General features: G+C 39.7%; 3 protein-coding genes across 3 annotated transcripts; 2 read left to right on the top strand and 1 right to left on the bottom strand.

The window, feature by feature from the left end:
* Nucleotides 1-1,353: 1,353 nt before the first annotated feature.
* On the top strand, nt 1,354-4,479 carry LOC110740044 (transcription factor GTE7-like). The gene is made up of 3 exons (XM_021920529.1): nt 1,354-3,252; nt 3,382-3,580; nt 3,688-4,479. Exons 1-3 carry the CDS (start codon nt 1,675-1,677, stop codon nt 3,774-3,776), a joined length of 1,866 nt encoding a protein of 621 aa, XP_021776221.1. The 5' UTR covers nt 1,354-1,674; the 3' UTR covers nt 3,777-4,479.
* A 1,670-nt stretch (nt 4,480-6,149) lies between these two features.
* On the top strand, nt 6,150-11,329 carry LOC110740042 (protein FAR1-RELATED SEQUENCE 5-like). The gene is made up of 4 exons (XM_021920527.1): nt 6,150-7,571; nt 8,571-9,861; nt 9,950-10,570; nt 10,647-11,329. The coding sequence occupies exons 1-4, from the start codon at nt 7,524-7,526 to the stop codon at nt 10,913-10,915; spliced, it is 2,229 nt and encodes a 742-aa protein (XP_021776219.1). The 5' UTR covers nt 6,150-7,523; the 3' UTR covers nt 10,916-11,329.
* Nucleotides 11,293-12,376, bottom strand: LOC110740043 (protein MAIN-LIKE 1-like). Its single transcript, XM_021920528.1, has 2 exons — nt 11,612-12,376; nt 11,293-11,530 (listed from the first exon to the last, which is right to left on the bottom strand). The coding sequence occupies exons 1-2, from the start codon at nt 12,374-12,376 to the stop codon at nt 11,408-11,410; spliced, it is 888 nt and encodes a 295-aa protein (XP_021776220.1). The 3' UTR covers nt 11,293-11,407.
* Nucleotides 12,377-21,801: the final 9,425 nt, after the last annotated feature.

Here is a 21,801-nt window from a genome sequence, read left to right as displayed (position 1 = left end):
ACTCTGGTGCAAGAACTAGTTAAAAAAATCAAATAAATTAATGGATAATCAATAATAACTTTATACTAAAAGCGAAATCAGAAATGACATGTCATTTACTGGTTATAAATTTTCCCTCCATGATTTTGGTTTTTTTATTTTTTATTTTTTTTCCGCAAAAAAACTATTTATAATTCATAATATATTCTTTCTGAATTGACAACCATATTCTTTCTGAATTGACAACCATATTCTTTCCATATACAATAAATTGGAATACTTTTACATATCTTTTATGTATTTTATAAAAAAAAATGAACAAATTGATGATCAAAATAATACTATTACCTAAGATTCATATAATATTATCAATTTTTTCTTTGTTTCACTTTACTACTTTTGCAATAAACTTGATTTCAATTTAAAAGAGAAAAGGTATTAATCAAAATTTTCATTTTTTTAATATAAAACACTATAGACCTTAAACTTAATTTTTTTTTAAAAATTATATACCTTTATTTACGTGAAGTATTATTAAAATAGCATTACAATATAAAAGTTAGTAACAACCGGGCGTTGCATAGGACTTAAGCTAGTTATCACTATTTACAGATATTTAATCATTTATTTTTCTTGGTGCAAATAGATATTTAATTATTTTTTTTTATTTTTTGAAAGATAGATAGTGCAATATTTAATTATTAAAACAACTCTTTTCCAAATTTTTTTTTTGTTTACATGACCCCTTAATGATATTTAATTATCAAAACAACTCTTTTCCAAAATTTTAAACATGCCATCTCCACCTAACCTCAAAAAAAAAAAATGAAAAAAAATAAAGCATTAAAATAACAACAAAATTTATTATGGATAAAGTTTCCTCACTCCGTATTTTTCTTATCCAACAAAAAAATAAATAATTACTCATTTTTTAAATTAAAAAAAAAAAAAAAACGGAAGTATGTTCCACGCGTCCTTGACTAATACGATACGCGCGTGGGCCAGTACCAAGACTTCCCTGATGACCTGCTACAACAGTTGGACTTATCCACGTCATCGCTGGGTCCCACTTTACTTTCTCTCTCCTCTCTCCAAACCCTAAATGTAGGGCACATTCAATTCAAATTCACCCGAAAACCAAAAACCCAAACCACATCATCCAACGACTCACATCTCTCCACGTGTACTCTCCCTCAGATCTAAGCCGTTTGTGACAGGTGTTACGGTCACAATTACGGGTAGGAGAGAGAAACACGGGTTAACTGTTGGATCATGAATTGAGTAAGATCAACGGTTGAGATTCTGCCCGGGAATTAAACGGGCAGATCTTGGTTGCCTTTAAGAAGCGATGCCTCCTCTCACTGATTCCTCGCTCTCATCAAGGGTAAACCCTAAATCATTATCTTCAATTCATCAATTTTGATCGATCTTTCTCTCTCTAGCAATTTCTTTTTGATTTGATTTTCTCTCTCTAGAAAAATTTACAGAAATACCACCAAAAATTTACAGAAATCGTCGGGAATTTCCGGTTGCCGGGAAATTTTGACGGTGATTTTCTCTCTCCTATTTGCCGGTGAGCGGTGATCGGAATTGGGCAAATGGTATGGTGGGTGGTAAGCTAGAGAGAGAAGAAGACGCATTGGTGACCGGTAACCGGGAAACCTCGAGATTTTCGCCGGAGATTTGTCGGTTTTCATGGCGTCGACGATGTTAGTTAGCCGAAATGAGACGAGTAATTTTCTCTCACCAAATCATCATCATCAACCACCAAGAACAGCGACTAATTTCATGGGAAAAATCCCTTTTCTTAACCCTAACCCTAACCCTAATTTTACCCCCAACAACAACAATCATAACCAAAATCACAACCACCACTTTTCCAGGAAGCAATTAAACCATCAAAATGGGGATGAATTTCTGAATCCTCCTGTAAATGACAATACTGCGTCGTTTAATCATCATCGGAAGTCGTCAAATGATACGTCAATCGCCCCTTACGTCAGCTACGACATTACGGGGCTTTCGAAGTCGGAGATTCAATTGTTAAAGAGTCGATTGATGTCGGAGCTCGACAAAGTTCGGTCTCTATCGAATCGAATCGAAACCGGCGAGCTTCGAAACGGTTCGAATAACATCAGCAATCCCTCCAAGAAGCGCCCATTTCCGGTCCAGCAGGCGGTGAAGGAGACGAAACGAGGGAAACAGCAGCCGCAATCGGCGTATGTGGCAAGCTCCCAAGTGATGAAGATGTGTGCGCAAGTTCTTTCTAAGCTGATGAAGCAGAAAGCTGGGTATATTTTCAATGAACCAGTTGATGTTGTTGGTATGGGATTACATGATTATCATACCATTGTTAAGCGGCCGATGGATCTTGGAACAATTAAGAAGAATTTGGGGGTAAAGGGGTTTTATCGAACGCCTGATGAATTTGCTGCTGATGTTCGATTGACATTCAACAATGCACTTACTTATAACCCTAAAGGGCATGAAGTTAATATATTGGCGGAGCGATTTCTTGAGAAATTCGAGCAGTATTATCGCCCTGTTTATCACAAGTTTCAGTCTGAGAAGCAGCAGTTTATGAGGCAGCAGAAGGTAGAAGCTCGGCCCAAGGAGGATGCTGTGGTGGTTGTTGATGAAGTACAGGGGAATTCTTGGAGTAAAAACCCGTCTCCAGAACCGCCAAGGATCGAGAGTAGTCCTCCGAAAAAGCCCGAGCCAAGGCTGGAACCCCGAGTTGTGGAACTCCCACCACGGGTAGAACCTCCTCCTCCTCCTCCTCCAAGGCCTGAACCGAGGGCGGAACCTCCACCACGGACGGAACCACCTCCACCAAGGCCTGAGCCTGTTTCGGCTCCTGTTAATCATGCCCCTGCTCCGGAACCATCTCATATGTCATTGCAAGAGGTGGTGCGAGCTGGGTCAGTGGGGACAGGGAGAGGATCAAGTGGGAAGTTGCCGAAGCCGAAAGCTAAGGATCCCAATAAGAGGGAAATGAATATGGAAGAGAAGCATAAATTGGGAGCTGGGTTGCAGAGTTTGCCAGAGGAGAAGATGTCTCAAGTGATTCAGATAATTAGGAAGAGAAATGGGCATTTGACACAAGATGGGGATGAAATTGAGCTTGACATTGAGGCTGTTGATACTGAAACTCTGTGGGAACTCGATCGATTTGTTACTAATTACAAGAAGATGGTGAGCAAGATGAGGAGGCAAGCTTTGATGGATATGCAGAACAACAATGTGGGTCATCATCATGGTGATCACGAGCAGGTAATTTCCGATTTCAAAGCTCGAATTTTTGGTATTGTGTTGGCGTTGCATTGTATTGAATTGAATCAATATGCCTGATTGGGTTAGTTGTGTTGCTGAATTGGGTTGTGAAATTGATTGTAATTTCAGGTTGGTGTGAGTGAGAGGGTGATGGAAACGGCGAAGGATGAAGATGTGGATATTGGGGGGGATGATGATGAAATTCAGGTTCACAATTTCCCACCAGTGGAAATTGACAAAGACAACGATAAAAACCATGGCGGTGGTGGTGGTGATACTAGTAGTAGTAGTTCAAGCAGTTCAGGCAGTGATTCCTCTTCTTCAAGTGGTATATACACTGATTTATAAACATTACCTTATGTTTTGGTGTATGTTGTTGTTACTACATTGTGGTGGAAATTGGATTGTGTCTTATTATGTGATGTGAATTTGCAGATTCTGATTCAGGGAGTTCCTCGGGCAGTGATTCGGATGTTGATGATGCCCAATCACGCGACAACGAATCTAAGAACATTCCCCATTGATGATCGATCAGTTTAGGGGCTCAAGTTTGCTGGGATGAATGGCATTTTTGAGGGGTTCTTCCTGTGCTCTCTTGTGTAGTGTGTTCGAGTTCCTTCTTTGGTCAACCGATCATCATTCGATTTCGAGGATATAATCCTTTTGTTGTCTGTGTTACCGGAAAAGAACATCAATGGGATTGCAATGTAGCCAGTTTGCTTAGTGTAGACTCAGTGTTAAAGGACTCAATGTACAGAGGAAGAGAACTTTTTGAGTAGGGTTTTTGTTGGTGGGTCTCTAATGGGTTGGTTGCAATTGCCAAAGGAAGGAAGAAGATCAAGAAAAGATTTTGATGGGTTTTGCTTTTTGCACAAGGGAAGAATCTGATGAGAAGAAGAGGAAGAAAGAAAAGCTTGACAATTGTGTTGTAAAGATGGGTTAGTAGTGAGTTTCACAAACAAGGAAAGAAAAAAAGGGAAGAAATTTGTAGGGTAGGGCAGGTTTTTTTAGGCTAGTGAAGGAAGGTAGAGGTCCCCAAAACATGAAAAAAATTGATGGAGATGTAGTTAAAATGAAGGTAGGAAGGAAGTTGTTCTTTAATTTTTGTTTGATTTTGAGAGGAAGAAGGTTTTTTTTAGGAAGAGAAAGTTGGGATACTTTTGTACACATGACACTACCTTTTGCTTAAATACAAGAGAAGATTTTATAAAAACTTTATAGTGACTATCTTCAATTCTATTACTAGTACTCGTTTTCGTGCAAATAGTAATTGTAAAGTTTTTTTTGAAACGGAGGATTAATCCGACTAAACGGAAGAAAAGTTGTGGGAACGACTATGTTTTTGAATTTAGAGTTTGTTTATATGTACTGACCAAGTGCACATGAAGATATTTGAGTCATTTGGTGCCTAGCCAAAGTTGTAAGTTGTGTGTGTGTTTGTATAGCAATTTTTATTGCCAAATGCCAATTGCTTAGCTGCTGATTTGCTGGTCCAGGTTGTGTACTTCTTTTCCAGGTAGATGCTTATGCCAAAGTTTTACTGTGAAGATGATGAGTTGTGATACATGATGTAAAGTTCACCATCACCCCTCTATTCCGAGATGCTTTAATACTACGAAGTACTCCATCCGTCGAGTCCTCTAGATATAATTGTCGTATTAGTTCAAATTACATTATTAACAACACGATCCTTTCTTCATTAAGTTTTGGCTAATCAGGAAAATCTGAAATTTTTATAGTTGAATTTCTATGTGCTCGAGGGTATATTGCCTTTTTCTGTAGAATAGATGTGGTGGCTTATCCATGTGCCATGGCTGCTTAAAATATGAAATCTCAATAATTAGTTTCTAACTTAGGACAATATAACATTATACAGTACTAAAAAACATCATAGGACCTAGTTGGTCGCTTTTAATCCTTTATTTTTTTTTCTTTAATAAATCACATAAGGTCAGCAATTTTCTATTGCTATCTGATTGTGACATTTCTATATATTCTAAAATGGAAAGTAAATTTGTATATTTCCCTTTGATTTGATTATTACCCTAATCCGTTTTAACTATTGTTACATGCGATAATGTGATTCATAGTGTCTAAAGTGTGCTTTTTGCCGCTAAAACTTCAAGAATACATATAAGAAGCTAAAGTGCTCGTAAAAATATACAATCATTCATTATATTAACTGACATGAGTTTTTGTCGTAAATTTAATACCACTCGTATGAGTAAAGTGTAATTTGAATTATGTTTCCATCTTTTGTAATACTATAGCAAATAGGTTTATGAAGGTAAGACAAAAATTTCTATATACATATATTGAATTTTGTATCATCTTGTACTCTACTCCCTCCGTCCTCTAATATAAAGTCTATTTTGGTTTTAACGCGAAAATTAAGAAAGATGTAAATTTCTTAAAACTAATGATTAAAATTACATATGTGCATGTGGAGTTAGAGAGAGATAGAAAGAAAAAAAAATAGTTAAAAATTATTGAAAAAATAGAGAGAGAAATTGTTGGAAATTAATGTTAAAAGTACAAAAAAAGTAAAGGAATAAAGATGACAACTCAACAAAAAGAGGGTAATAATGTAAAAAAATACAACCTTTAAATAAAAAGAGGCGTTGTATTTTGGTTTACCCAAAAAAGAAATAAGGCTTTATATTAGGAGACGAATTACTTTCTAATTATATGGTAGACTAATTGGCACGTGTTGGCAGTCTACATGTTGGTTTAGTTGGCAATAAAATGTCATTTTCACTTTCATAAGTTCATGTGATTACTGAGTAGTGATAATCATCCATTTAACAGTAAACTATTGCAAAACGAAGTCTTTCATTTTACGCAATCTTGATATTCATCTAGAAAATTAAATACATCCTCGTATTAAAGACAGTTGCTTTCTGTAATTTAGGTCTATATATATTGCTTTCTGTAGGAAATTTGCTAATCCTTGTAATGCAAATCGGAGTGTTGTTAAGTGAGTGTGGTCACCTTGGTGCCGATGTGTGCAAGGAGCTAGTGAGAAAGAGATGTAGCACGCAATATTAGTGAGCCACGCAAGGTCGAGCTAGCAAGGGAGCTATAGCTCGCTGCTAGCAAAGGCTTGCAGCAGGTCCGAGCTATAGCTCGCATGCGAGAGAGCTAGAGCTCGCTACCCAGAAAGCCTACGGCAGGGCCGAGTGAGAGCTCTCATGCGAGAGAACTATAGCTCGCTGCCCAGAAAGCCTATGGCAGGGCCGAGCGAGAGCTCTCATGCGAGAGAATTATAGCTCGGCCGTGGGTTTGGGCTTTGCGTGGAAAGCTTGCCTTGCTTTGTTTCTTTTTCTTTCTTCTCCTATAAATACTACTCCTTAACTCTTATTTCATACATACGTTATTTTCGTTATTGAAAACCAAAATACACAAACACAAACCTAGCCTTTGAGATCTGAACAGTTCTCGAGTAATTCCACTTTTCGGGTACACGAGTTACGGAGAGAGTTGTGTTAACATTAGGGGGCGTGCGTCATCAGGAAACCTGTACCGGTGGCGGCGTATTTCGCTTCTAATGCAATAGATTCCATTTTGCGGCACAACTGTATATTTGAGATCATCAATCAAGTATTTTCTCGTTTATCTTCTTTATTTTATTATTGGAATCGACAAGTATTTTACCAACACTTTCCACTAAACAAAATTATATATAAAAAATCCAAACCCAAAGTGTTTTATCCAAAGATAAATACATAAATAATATATTTAATGCTTATATCCATTTTTTGAAAATGTGAATTAAATTGTTTAAACCTGTGAGGTGTAACAACCCTCCTTACCGAGTTTACAGAGTACCTTTTAACCACTAGATAAATGTGAGTCCGAAGTACGTAGTAATAATTATTGTAACTTACTGCCTCAAAAGATATGAAGTAATAAGTCAAAACTGATAAGTACAATATGTTATAAAATGAAAATTATAATCTTGCTTGTTTTTTTTATTATATTTTTAATGAAAATTAGGTTACAAAATGTGAACTGCTATTCGTCGTTCGCAAATTACAGGATGACGCTCCCATTTTTATGTGTATTGACTATTTTGCCCTTGATTGTTTTAATTCCATATAAGGCTCCACCATGACTCACTTTAGCTAGTAAAAAGTTTAATATTATTCCCGACCCCCCACTTGTCTTTAAAAAATCCCGACCCACCAAAAAACCCGAGACCACCATTGTACGGTAATTCCGACCAATTTTTAAAAAATCCCGAGTGTGGTAGTTGGGGCCCACTATTCACGATGAGCGACGACAACTTTAATACGCCGGAGCAGTCGTCGGAAGAATCTGTAAGTCGTAGTTTTTTAAATTTTTTTTTTTTGGACTTCCGCCCATTTTTTCCGGATCCCAGGGGGAGATCCGCCTAAAAAATCCGGAAGATCCTCCAAGGATCCGGAAATTCTAAGCGGATCCCCACATACGCCTGGAATTTCCGGATCCCAGAGAGATCTTCCGGATTTTTTAGGCGGATCTCCCCCCTGGGATCCGGAAAAAATGGGCGGAAGTCCAAAATTTCGTTTTTTTTTTTTTTTTTAATTCTTTCAAAATTCATAACATTATTTTTGCTGATTTTTTTTGTGAGTATTATTATATTATCTTAGTTATTATTATTATTAATTATGTTTATATTTCTAATGTTTTTGTTATTATTATTATTATTATTATTATTATTGTTATTGTTATTGTTATTGTTATTGTTATTGTTATTGTTATTGTTGTTGTTGTTGTTATTGTTATTGTTAGTACGATTATTATTATTATTATTATTATTATTATTATTATTATTGTTATTGTTGTTGTTGTTGTTAGTACGATTATTATTATTATTATTATTATTATTATTATTATTATTATTATTATTATTATTATTGTTATTGTTATTGTTGTTGTTGTTGTTAGTACGATTATTATTATTATTGTTATTGTTGTTGTTGTTAGTATGATTATTATCATTGTTATTATTATTATTATTATTATTATTATTATTATTATTATCGAATTTTTTATTTTTATTTTTATTATTATCATTTTTGTTATTATTCTTATTATTGGTATTATTATTATTATTATTATTATTATTAATATTGTTACTGTTGTTGTTAGCATGATTATTGTTATTGTAATTACTATCACTATTGTTGTTACTATTATTTATATTATTATTTTTATTATTATTATTAAGGTTGTTATTATTAGTATTATAGTTTTTGTTATTAATAAAAATATTAGTATTATTATTAAATTTATAATACTAATATTTGCCTCATTTGTTTGGTTTATTGTTAAAGGATTCGGAGGATGAAGAAGGCGGTGACGGGGTGGATTATAGTGCAAATTTCGTGACAGACAAGGTTTTTCGAACGTTTGATGAAGCAGTTAGTTGGGCGGATGCTGTTGCAATAAATCTGGGATTTATTTTGGTGAAATCGTCTTTCAACAGACAGAGGGATGGTCGACCATATCGATATTTAAGATGTGATCGGGGACGCAGGAGTAAGCCGAGAGATCTTGAGAACGCAATAAGGAAGGACACGAAAACCAAAGCCAATGGTTGTCCTTTCTACATCAAGATATCTTACAATTTTGTTGACGACTGTTGGTTTATCACGGCGAAAAATGATGTAACTGGGACCCACAACCATCCAATGATTGCGTATCCAGAGGGGCATCGTAAAATAAGCGGGTTAAGCCCGGAAGCGAAGCAGGTTGTGCGTAACATGACCAAGTCTAAGGTAGCACCGCGTAACATCATGGCGACTATTGCCGAGCAATTTCCTCAGGATCATCCAAACATCAGACACATCTACAACTGCCGAAATTACTTCAGAACCGAGATGTCAGATGGGAGAGGAGTTGTTCAGCAGTTTCTACATTTGGCTAGACAGAGTCAGTATGTGTACTGGGAATTGTCTGATGATAATGGCTTTTTACAGCACGCCTTCATGGCGCATCCAGCCATGATAGACATCCTACGGACGTACTCGTATGTGATCGGTATGGATTCCACATACAAGACCAACCGATACGGAATGCCGTTCTTTGAGATAGTTGGTGTGACACCGACAAATCAAAATTTCCTCGTCGGTTACGTCTTCATGCGCAACGAGTGCACGGCCAGCTATCGATGGGTTTTGCAGAGATTGAGAGACTTGATCGGGTTTGATAAGGAACCGTCGGTTTTCTTGACTGATCGTGAGCTGGGGCTAGTTGCGGCATTGAGGGAAGTGTTTCCAGGGACCTCACACTTACTTTGTCGATGGCATATTAACAAAGATGTTGAGGCTCGTGTCACTGATATGTTCAAAAGCAAAAAGGTTGATGCGACATTCAAGAACATGAGATGGAAACGTGTGATGAACGCTGCAACCGAGGAGGATTATGAGGCTGCTGTAGAGATGATGAAACTGAAATGGGCAAGTTATCCAAAGGTGATAGAGTATGTTGAGAGGACTTGGCTTTGTCATAAAACGAAGTTTGTGACATTTTGGACTAACCAAGTTCTTCATTTTGGCAACACAAGCACATGTAGAGTTGAGAGCCAGCATTCGGCCGTCAAGATGTGGTTTGATTCTTCGACAGGTTCGTTTTTTGGTTGTTGTATTTGATGTATGTATTTTGTTGTATTTATGTTTGTTATGAATAATAACGTTTTTTTGGTAATGTGCAGGTTCTTTGGATACCGTATGGGCCCGAGTTCATTGTCACATTGGTAATCAGATCATCGCTATTCGTAATGATTTGGAGGCATCTAGGTCGAAGATTGGTCAGAAGTACCGACAATTGCCATTGTCACGTATTAACGGCAAGGTGTCTCAGCATTGTTTGAAGATTCTCGACAAGGAGACGAAAAGGATGAGGGATCTGAGTTATCAGGAGTATGAGCGTTGTGGATGTGCATTGCGGGTGACCCATGGTTTGCCATGTGCTTGTCAGATACATGAGTCTTTAGCTCGAGAAACGGGCTTGTATAGTAGGCAAATTCACCAGTTCTGGAAGACTTTGGTTATCGACAATGGTAATGACGGAACAGCGTTCGGTAATGACGCGACCAAGGACGCCACACATTTTCGAAATCTGATGGACGAGGTACTTGGTAGTGACAATGCTGTTCTACGAAATGTGACACGCATCATTGAGGAAGAGCTACATCCGGATCATGATAACCTCCAAGAACCTCATATCAACCATAGGGTGCGTGGTCGACAGAGGAACAACGATACAAGACGTGATCGGTCTTATTTCGAACATGTGAATCGCCGAAACAGTCACTCTGGTCAACGACAAGGAGGTATGATTTTGGTATTGTGGGTGTAATCGTTTTTCATGAGTTCTTGTACTAATAACTGAACCCTACATATTTGCAGAAGATGAATCAGACATCACCCAAAGCCGGTATCGACACTTGATTCCCGGACCGATGTTGCCTTTCATCACATGGTGGAAAGATGTCATTGGCGATGGTAACTGCGACTTTCGTTGTGTCGCCGAGTTCTTCTTTGGTGATCAAGGCCGATGGTATGACGCTCGAGAAACAATCGCTAACAAGGTCCTTGGTTATCCATCCCTATACGAGAGGATTTACGGGCTTGGAAGGCTTCAGATAAATGTGGAGCGTATTCGATGGGGCGGTTGATGCTCGTCATTGGATGGTTTCAATTCAAGATTTATTTCCCATTGCTACTTGGTTCAACGAAATGGTTATTATTCTCGGTGTAGGCACCGTACCAACGTGCTTGTACCCATGTCTCACTATCTTGCCGTTGCGGGCTCGAAGAAGAGTCACGGCACCACAACGGGAGTTTGTCATCGCTACAGTTTATGCGTCACATTTTATATTGCTTGAACTTGCACCAGATTCCCCACTTCCCCCTATTGCAGGTTGGTGGACCGAGAACCACGAACCAAGTGTTGAAGGTTGGGATCACCGTTATGTAGCTAGAAGGAACATGTGGGATGCGTTAACTAGACAACAAACTTATTGATGTAACACGCATGTATGATGATTAGTTGTAGAAATGTAATTCGTAAAGAAATTAACTTAACAAAACAAAGTTTCAACAACAAAACAAAAACAGTTGTTCAGTCCTTAAAGTACATGACGAATAAATACAAAAAAACATCAAGTTTAAAACCCCATCATCGCCCTCCAGTCAGCTCGTAGCGCCTCAGCCATTACTCTTGTATCCTGCGACAAGCTCGGATACTCCTCCAGTGTCCTGTTGATGACCTCCATGGACCGACCCATCCACTGCAATTAAAAAACAACATATTAAATAAATCACACGTTTTTCTAATCATAATTACACATCATAAAAACACAAGTTCTTACGTAATCCGTGTTAGTTCTCTCTGGCAGTGTGCGACTCTCATGCGATGACGCAACTGGAGAAACACGAGGATGAGAAAATCGGTATAGCCACTGCATGTACCCAGGACCGACCGTAGGACCACCACCACCAAGTCTGCTCAGGGCACCTAACACCACACTGAAAGACATACCGGGAACAAACCGAGTCCACATCATAGATGTCATCTCTGACGGAAATTCAACTCGATACATCTTCAAGTTCGTTGGCCTCCTTGCCTTCTCAGGCCTGATGATGGCTGGGGGAATGCCCTGAACGTATCCAAGCTGTCGAACCACTAGATCAGGCATATATGGCTCAATGATGCTACGATACTGGATGCAGCCAATGAAAAGAGTAGCAGGCACGCGTCGTGCTGGATCAACTCCGTACGGTAGCCAGTTCACCTCATTGTCAGTCAGATGATCCAACCTAGTACGAAAAGCGAGGAGGCGCTCCATGCTCTTGTTGGGGCACCCCGATCCGACATCCCAGGCGGACGCACGCGGAACAGTAAGCTCTCTGGTCAAGGTCCCCTGCTGAGGCCTAAAACACGGGAAGTACTCGTAGATCCATGCCTGCAGAAGCGTAAGACAGCCGGCGATAGAATCAGCATCTTTTCGTGACGCTGTACCCAACTGCCGGTACATGTATGCTAGCACAGCGGAACCCCAGGAGTAGTCACTAATCTGACCGTCCTCAACAAACAGCTCGTTGAGGAAGGAAGGATGAGTACGGTTTCCACTCATTGTCCAGAAACAAACATCCACCAAGAACTAACCACAGGTACGCCCTGTAATGGAAACTGAAGGGCCTCTGCGCCTCCAAGGCCGACTCCACGATCCTATCAGTAAGCACCCCACTTCCCTGCCACACGGTTTTAGTACCGTACTTCTCATTCAGCTCTTCCGCAGTCATATCCAAGGTAATCGAGCACGCGTCACGTAAAACGTCCGTGCTAGGAGTAGTGGAAACCATGGAACCGTCGACACGGAGCCCTAGAATATGATACACGTCATGCAGCATGATCGTGATCTCCCCAAATGGCATGTGAAACGAGTTCGTGTCTGGCTGCCATCTCTCAACAAAAGCAGAAATCAGGGGCTAGTCAAATCGCCGGAACATGATCCCGGGTAAGTGAGATAGACCACTGCCATCAATCAGTTCCAGGTGCTCCTGCGGAAGACGAGCGCGCCAGTTTCCCAACTCAGTACACAACTGTGTCTTGCTCAAACACCGCAGAACATTTCTCTCCTGCCCACCCCATAGATATGCAGCCACGTGACCCCCAAAACTAGGAATGACAGTACCATCCTCAGGCCCACCTGGCATCGGCCCTCGAACCACCCACGACTCAGACGAGCTGGTAGAACCTTCACCTGGTTCACTACTACTACCATATCTCCCATGGTCACCCCTATACACAGCACGGTAATCCTGAGGGTCGTACTCTGAATCTCGACTAGCATGACTAGCTCGCTCAGCGTCGTCCTCTTCGTCAGATACAGGAACTCTACCCGACGAGTACATGGGGGCGCTCATGTCTGACTGATGCTCCCCCGACCAAGTACGAGCAGACCCGTACTGCTGCTCACGGTGAAACGGTGCCTCCGAAGGTCCTGCACCACCTAACTCCCTCCTCACTGATGCATTCAAACGTCTCGATCTTGCATGTCGAGCGCCCGAACCCTCAATCTGCATTAAATAAGTAGAAAATATAATTTCATTAATACTTACACACACAACTATGATATCAACCTTGAATCGTTAATATTCCAATTCCAAAATAATAGCAACAATACATAACAATTACAATAAATGAAAAAACAAATTACATAAACATAACAACATTACATAACAATAACAATAAATGAAAACAAAAAATAAAAAAACATAACAATAAATAAAAAAATAAACATCACAACAATGCATAACAATAACAATAAATGAAAAATAAAGTAAATAAACATAATAATAACAACAATACATAAAACAAAATAAAAAAAAACCAAACTAAATATAAATAGCTTCATCAAACAAAAGAAAAAAAAAGAATAAACAAACACAAACAAATTAAAAAAAATAACCATCACCAAACAAAAGGAAAAAAAAAACAAAACAAAATATAAATAGCTTCATCAAACAAAAGAAAAAAAAAGAATAAACAAACACAAACAAATTACAAAAAAAAAAAAAAAACTATCACCAAACAAAAGAAAAAAAAATAAAAAAAAAAACAAAAAACAAACAAAGACAAAATACAAAAAAAAAACAGAAAAAAAAACAGCTTCACCCAAAAAAAGAAAAAAAAAATCAATAAAAAAAACATAAAAAAAAAACAAAAAAAGTAAACACCTTCAGCAAACAAAAGAAAAGGAAAAAAAAGAAAAAAAAAACGGAAAACCTAGAACTTCCGCCTGAAATTTCCGGAAGTTCCCCAGACTTCCGGAAATTTCAGGCGGAAGTCTAGGTTTTTCAGAATTTTTTTTTCCTTTTAAATTACAGCAGCAAAGAACGTAATACCAAGCTGCTCGCCGCCGGAAATGCCGCCCCCACGACCACCGTACGTAAGCCTAATGCCTCTCCCGTCCGCCATACCCGGATTCTTGCTTTGATTGGTTTTCGTACGTTCTTCGTTTGATTTTCAAATTTTTGGTTTTTTTTGAAAATAAACTTCTGATTTTTTTTTTCCTCTGAATTTTTTTTTTTTAAAATTCTTGCCTTTTTTTTAGAGAGAGAAAGTTTGAGAGACAGAGTGTCGGGGTTGACAAATGACTTGTGAGTTTCGTAACTCGGTTTTCCAAGTATTTATATATGAGGGGCAAATTAGGAAATTCAATAAAAAAATGCGAGCGTCACCTTGTTATTTGTGAACGACGTTTAACAACACCCTATAAAATTGATAGAGTATAAAACATATTATTGGGCTCAAGCTTAAGTTTTTGATTAAGGTTATTATTTAACATGATATCAAGAGTCAGCATGACACAAAGGTCACGGGTTCGAATCTCATTCATCTTTTTTTTCAAAGTGGAATATTAACGTGATATAGTATAAAACATATCTCTGGACTTCAAGTATAAGATTAAGCTTTTAATTGAGTTTAAATATGTACGTACTATTTTTAATCATACTAAATTGGCGCCAAAAATATATATTGGTGGATGATAAATGAACTTGATGGGAATCTTTTAAACGTTTGAGTGTATTGCATGTCACGATGTCAAGCAATTTTCACACAAGGATTAATAAGGATTTTTTCCCAAATTAAGCTTTATACGGAAATTATTTACGAAATTGGTCTCGTGGCAAAAGTATTTCCCAAACTAAGCTTCTGAGGTGAAACGCTGTCTCGGACAGCGTTTTACACTCAGTTTTTTTTTAAAAAAAAAATTCAAGACATAAAACGCTGCCTCAGGCAGCGTTTTATGGTAGTTTGACTTTTTTCATAAACTTCGTATTCCATACCTGTTTTATACAAATAAACGCTGCCTATCTTTAAATGAAACGCTGCCTCAGGCAGCATTTTTATCTGTACATTAAACGTTGCCTCAGGCAGCGTTTCTTGCGGGAATTATAACGAATTCCAGGCCTTTTTTTCTCAATCTCTTTCCTCTCTTTCACGCAATTTACACTCTCTCTCTCACTAACTCTCATTGTCAGCAACAAAGAACCACAGCCGTTGCCAACGCCTCCCCTGCTGTGCCGCCGCCAAAGTGAACGGAAGTTGTTGCCGGCATTGTCTCACTCACTCTTTAAATCCGGGTAAACCCTAAATTTGTAGTACATTGTTGAATTTTACATTGAATAGTTGGTAGTAGATAGTTGTTGTATGTTGTAGCAAATTGTGATGTAAATTGTATTAATTTGTTGCTAATTAGTAATGAAATGTGATAAATTGTTGATAATTATTGATGATAATGTGGTACATTGTTAAGGAAAAATATAGACGAAATTGTTGATTAAATTGTCGACGAAATTGTTGATGAAATTGTCAATGATAATGTGGTTTGTTTTTGATGAAATTGTTGATGGTAATGTGGTCTATTATTGTGAAAAAAATGATAAAATTGTTGATGGTAATGCGGTATTAGTATGTTGATAGTTGTATGCGGTACTAAGAGTTTATGAAATTGGTGATGAAAATGTTGATAATGAGAATAGACTTGTTTCATTGTTGTCATATTAGCTACACATGTAGGTTCTCGAAATTTGATATAACTTTCCATTATCGAAGCTATGTATGTTATGTATTGTTAAATTAGGGTTTTTTGACGTTGTTTTAGAATTCGATTATCCTTAAATGTGTTTTGGTTGGTATGTAGAATATGGCTTCACAAAATGTAGTGTTGTTATGCCGGTGGGGAGGTGAAATTATGTGCGATGGATCAAATGTTGAGTACAGTGGAGGGAATATGGAACTTATAACACTTGAACCGAGCATGACTGTGAATGATCTGATGAATGAGGTTCACAGTAGTATCGGCTCAAACCCAATGAATGCTGAACTGAACCTTAAAATGAGGTGTGAGACTGGGCATGGGGTTCAAGTGTTACCTGTCTCCACAAACAAACATTTAAAAGCTTTGAGAATCATTGTTACAATGAAGGGTGTTCCCAATGAGATATATGTAGAAACAGTGCCTATATGTACCCAACAAAGTACTTGGGCAGAACAACATCCTACATATGTCTCCGATTACAACACCGCGTCCTTCCAAGGCCCTTCAAACCACATTCCATCGAATGAATATGGGATGGGAACTTTCAGTCGCTTGCTGCATGATGATCAATCTCAGATGCCGTTTAGTCCTCATATAGCATCACCTGCACATGCGGGGGGTTGTGTGACAATGTTCGGCCAATCCGGTCCTTCAACATCAAACACCGTGGCTCCGTCACCAATGCGAGATGAGGTTCAAGAATCACCGTCTCAAGAAGACCCAAGTCATTTTGATAATATTGTGAAAAACGAATTGTCGGTGTACGATGTGTATGCGGATACAGATGATGAGGATGATAATGGGGAGGAGTATGATAGGCTTGATGACATGGATCTTGAAGATGGGCAGATGGAAATTGATGAGCCCTTGGTTAGAACTGCAGTACCCTGGTTTAGTCAGATAAATGAGAATTATGAATTGATGAGTATTGGGCCAATTCAGGGAGTCATACATCATTTGTTCCAGGGGGAGAATTCGAGAAGGGGATGTACTTTGACAGTAAGAAAACGCTTCAAGAAATGGTGAAGATGTATTATATACAGAGAAATCAATTCTACACCACAGTGACCTCAAATGAGAGTGTCCTTCATCTGCGTTGCAAGAAGAAATGTGGATGGTCTCTAAGGGGTACCAGGACAAGTGAGCACTCGCGTGGCTTCACCATAGTCACATACAAAGGCCCGCATCGGGAGAATTGTGTTACCGAATTACTATCTAATGATCACCCACACTTGGATTCGTCCATAATATCTGAGTTTGTGAAGTCCTTTGTGCAGAAAGATCCGACTCTAAAAGTTGAATTCATTCAGGAACTCATCTCCAAGCAATTCCATTTTGAAGTTCCGTATAAAAGAGCATGGTATGCCAAGGACAAAGCCATCACTCAAATTTTTGGTGATTGGGAGAGTTCTTACAGCAGACTTCCTCAGTTCATGCAAGCACTGCAACAGTCAAACCAGGGAACCGTAGTCATATGGAAACACAAAGCTCTAGTGGAGGGTAGGTATACCAGCAACATGGAAGTATTTGAACGAGTGTTTTGGGCATTTGGTCCTTGTATCGATGGTTTCAAACATTGTATGCCTGTCATCTGTATCGATGGGACGCACTTGTACGGGAAGTATAAAGGAACACTTTTGGTTGCTACAGGTGTGGATGGAAACTTCCAAGTATTTCCACTAGCATTTGCGTTGGTTGAGGGGGAAAACATTTCCAGCTTGTCTTGGTTTATGAGTTGTCTTCGGGATAGAGTTACACAACGAGATGGCTTGTGTGTTATATCTGATCGACATGCAGGGATTATTGCAGCAATGAATGATCCTAACATTGGTTTCACTCAACGAGGGTAGGTTTTGTGTTTGTCACTTGGCTTCAAACTTGAAATCTCACGTGCGAAGCACCATCACGAGAGATACGTTCAAGGCTGCTGCGTACCAAAGACAAGAAAGAAAACTGCAAGCTGACTTGTTTTCGATTGGTCAGGCATGTACAAAATTGTTACAGTTGGGGTAGTGCTTGTTTAGCGGTCTTGTATCGTCATCTGTGTAGAGCATCACAGCGTGGAGCACAGCTGATTGGAGGTCCTTTGGTTGTGCTACAGGTAAACCTCATCATTATCCTTAAGCCTAGTCTGATAATGACTTGACGTTATTTATGCTTTACCTTTTATTTGATTTTTAAAACAGCTATGGGCTTGGGAGCACATCCATGTAGGGAGACCACGTAGGCCTGTTGTACACCGTCCAGGGCAGCTGGACCAGGACGATCAGTACGCAGTATACGATGCTCCCCCGCTCCCTGAACCCGATCAGGCATACGGTTGTAGGTTCGTAACATTATACTTGTGTACTCAAATTTTGTTATAATTAGCTAGTACAACTTCTTAAATAATTTGTTGCCACAGGTGGGTGGTTCCCAGACTAACACATGCGCATACAGCGAGAGGTCTTCTCTAGTACCGTGATGCCCTCGATCGACTCTCGGATGAACAGGTGGAATCTTGCACTACATTTGTAATCGTTTGTTTACTCTTTATATTGTTTATTGGCATTGCCCTAACCTTTTCACGATACATCCTTGTTGCAGATGACATGGGATCCCTATTCTGCTGTGTTGGTAGAGGCCATGCCGGAACACTTGCTCGAGCATCGTGCTGAGTGGCTTGCCAGGACCCCCATGATCTGTTTTGAGGTCGTGGAGAGCCACCTACCGGACCGAGTGTTGCGACAGTTCGGACTTCAGCAGCCTATCCCCATGCCTTGTGACACTAGTATTCGCCTCCACGGCATTGACCGTCGTGGAAAGTTGGAGACAAACTGGGCACTGGAGCATCATCAATTCATTGAGCTTTGGGACCAGCGGTTGGAGTCCATCGTTGACGGTCACCTGTTTCAGGGTGTTATGGATCCGCGTGATCCTTACATGGTATGGTACAGGCAGATTACACGCCTTTTCATCAACCCTACCTACACCCCACCGTCCACACACTACCATCCAGCTTATGATGTTATCAGCGGACTTGTGAGTTTTTTCAGTTTCTTGTTTTCCAAAATTATTTGAAATTCTATATCATATTACTAATTCATGGATGATTACTGCAAGTGGGGGATATGGGTGCGATGGTTGATGCACTTTCAGATGCCTTAGCAGCCGTACCCACCAGAGCCCAGGTTGAGCGGGTGCGAGATATGGGCATACATAGCTTGCAGAGATATGGCCATGGCCATCTCGTCCACCCCAGGGACGATCATGACCCCAACTCCTTCCATTCACAGTTCGACTTCGGACAGAGTAGTGGTGGAGGTCATACTTCGGGCTCTACACAGGCAGAGGATTACTTCATCCATAACACCGATCCCGGCCACAGCCAGGGTGACTCATCGTCTCGCCAGCTGACTCCTCCATCGTCCCGAGACCCATTCACCACCATTCAGCATTACACGAGGCGTCCGAGGCGTGTTCGTAGACGGACGGAGGACACACAGGATGGAGATCAGTTAACTCCAATACATGAGTCCGGATAGTATTAGTTAGTTGATCCTTTTGTGGTACTCAGATATTTAACAATGTTGTATATAACGCTTACATTATTAATACAAGAAATGTTTTCTAAATGTCTCTCTGAACAATTTGAAGTTTATTTCCCTTATTTGTCCGAATTTGACTTTTGTTAGTGAAACTATATCTTTTATATCCGTTATATGTATCAAGCAGCATATATTTGGTCTCCTGCACTTAAAGTGCTGTTTCACGATGGTTATCATGCTGTTGGGGTTGTTTCCAGTGTTTGATGGTTGTCGGTGGTGGTCGATGGTGGTGGAAAGGTTGGGGCTGGTGGTGGGAATGCTCTTGCGTTGTTTAGGGTGTTTTATGGTAGTTTATGGGTGGTTGAGAGTGGCGGGCGGTGGTGGTGGGGGAGGTGGTTGATGGTGGTGGGGGTGGTGGTTAATGATGGGGGTGGTGGGAATGTCCTTGCGTTGTTTAGGGTGTTTTGCATTGCATAGGGGTGGTCGAGAGTGGCGGCCGGTGGTGGTGAGGGAGGTGGTTGATGGTGGTGGATGGTGGTGGGGGTGGTGGTTCATGGTGGGGCTGAGCTGATGCTGCTGGGTGAGGGTTATGTGTAGGGGCAGGAGCAGATTGCAGAAACTGCTGCTGATTTAGTGTAGCAGATGCTGCTGGTTATGCAGTCTAGCAGAGAAACGCTGCCTGAGGCAGCGTTTTATGCTTTAACATAAAACGCAGCCTCAGGCAGCGTTTTATGCTTCAAATAAAACGCTGCCTCAGGCTGCGTTTTATGCTTCAACATAAAACGCTGCCTCAGGCTGCGTTTTATGCTTCAACATAAAACGCTGCCTCAGGCAGCGTTTTAAAGCCCATATACATATTCCAGTATAATTTGGCAAAATATACTAGTATATTTTGCCAAAATACATACCAACAGGTCAACAAGGTAAAACGTTGTCTCGGACAGCGTTTTACTTCTTGAATTTTTTTTAAAAAAAAACTGGGTGTAAAACGCTGTCCGAGACAGCGTTTCACCCCAGAAGCTTAGTTTGGGAAATACTTTTGCCACGAGACCAATTTGATAAATAATTTACCAATAAAGCTCAATTTGGAAAAAAATCCGATTAATAAATTAATGTTGGTTGTCACGTCGCAAACTATTATGTATTTATTATAGTTTTGTGTGGTCAACTCGTCAATACGTGCATGCTTAAATGCTTAATGCCTACTGCCTAGTGATACAATCACCTTGACTACCCCGTTTTAGAATTAAATGTGACTATGAAAGATTAGAGAAGAGCAATAGAACTAATGAAGTCATACTCTTTTACACCAATGGTAAGTCTTTATGATGAGATTTTAATTTGTTGACAATTTTGTTAAATAGGAACATGAATTGAGCAACTTATGGGCATGGTACCAGAGTGGTTATAAAAGTTAACCACGCTTATCAATACAAAATTTTAATATGATACTACTTATTGAGACAAATTTAAAAAATCTCACATGAATATGTTTTTTGTTTTTTTATGAAAATTCTCTTTGATAACACTATAATTTTTAATTTTCTATATGGTAAAACGTAAAAAATTTTATTATCCTTGGTAAACCTGAATTATTGATTATCAATGATAATAATTATTTTAATAAAAATTCTTAACCGTGATTAGTTTTTAACATTTAAATAATTATTTTATAAATAATTTTTTAAGAAATCACTCCTACCCAACCAGCCACCACCTTTGCCACTCTGCCAGCACGCAAGTCGCCTTCCCGGCGCCCCATCCCGCTGGTGACCCTACCTTGACATAGCCCCTCCTCTGTCCTCCCACCCTGAATCGACCCTAATCTCCTTCCCCCACCCCGAAACGCCGCCGTCAAACCCTAAAACTTACCCCGAAACCACCCAAAACAGGTTTTAGTTTGAGAAAATTGAAGAAGCCCACGGCAACAATGGCTGATGAAAAGAGAGGAGAAATAAAGAGAGATCGGGGAAGAAGAGAGCGAAGGGGTAAGGCTGAGCTTTGTACGAGCTGCCACGATTTAATGATTGAAGAAATCAACGGCTGAAAATTCTTGATGCTTGATGATGTTGGTCGTGATGTGCGGTGACGATGAAGAAGATGGCCTGCTGTTTAGAGTTGTGGGTAATTGTGTGGTCTTGGTGTTGGAGCGCAGGGGTTTCGAAGGGGAGGAAGAGGCGGCAGTCCGGCGAAGGCAGGTGGTCGATTCAGGGTGGGGAACATGGTGAGGGAGGTCGTTTCGTGTGTGGGGATTTCGGTGGCTACCGGAGTGGGGGAAAGTTAGGATTCTGCTGGCGGTGGAGAAGCATAGACGCCGGCACGGAGGAGGAGGTTGGGCTCCGGCTCCGACGCCGGCATTGTGTGGTGAGGGAGATGGCTGGTGGGGAGGGGGTGGGCAGGTGAGGAGAGTTTTTTTTAAATAAT

This window comes from Chenopodium quinoa, unplaced genomic scaffold (genome assembly GCF_001683475.1).
Source record: "Chenopodium quinoa cultivar QQ74 unplaced genomic scaffold, ASM168347v1, whole genome shotgun sequence".
In the NCBI taxonomy this organism is placed as follows: domain Eukaryota; kingdom Viridiplantae; phylum Streptophyta; class Magnoliopsida; order Caryophyllales; family Amaranthaceae; genus Chenopodium; species Chenopodium quinoa.
Note: the sequence above shows the minus strand (reverse complement) of the source record. Positions and strands in the feature narration are given on the sequence as shown.

Bases quoted from the DNA above. Each gene is read 5' to 3' on its own strand.
- LOC110740044 (XM_021920529.1), top strand. From the start codon at position 1,675: ATGGCGTCGACGATGTTAGTTAGCCGAAATGAGACGAGTAATTTTCTC. The intron at 3,253-3,381 runs GTAATTTCCGAT...TTGTAATTTCAG, and splicing joins ATCATGGTGATCACGAGCAG to GTTGGTGTGAGTGAGAGGGT. The intron at 3,581-3,687 runs GTATATACACTG...GTGAATTTGCAG, and splicing joins TGATTCCTCTTCTTCAAGTG to ATTCTGATTCAGGGAGTTCC.
- LOC110740042 (XM_021920527.1), top strand. From the start codon at position 7,524: ATGAGCGACGACAACTTTAATACGCCGGAGCAGTCGTCGGAAGAATCT. The intron at 9,862-9,949 runs GTTCGTTTTTTG...GGTAATGTGCAG, and splicing joins GTGGTTTGATTCTTCGACAG to GTTCTTTGGATACCGTATGG. The intron at 10,571-10,646 runs GTATGATTTTGG...ACATATTTGCAG, and splicing joins CTCTGGTCAACGACAAGGAG to AAGATGAATCAGACATCACC.
- LOC110740043 (XM_021920528.1), bottom strand. From the start codon at position 12,376: ATGAGTGGAAACCGTACTCATCCTTCCTTCCTCAACGAGCTGTTTGTT. The intron at 11,531-11,611 runs GTAAGAACTTGT...TTTTAATTGCAG, and splicing joins AGAGAACTAACACGGATTAC to TGGATGGGTCGGTCCATGGA.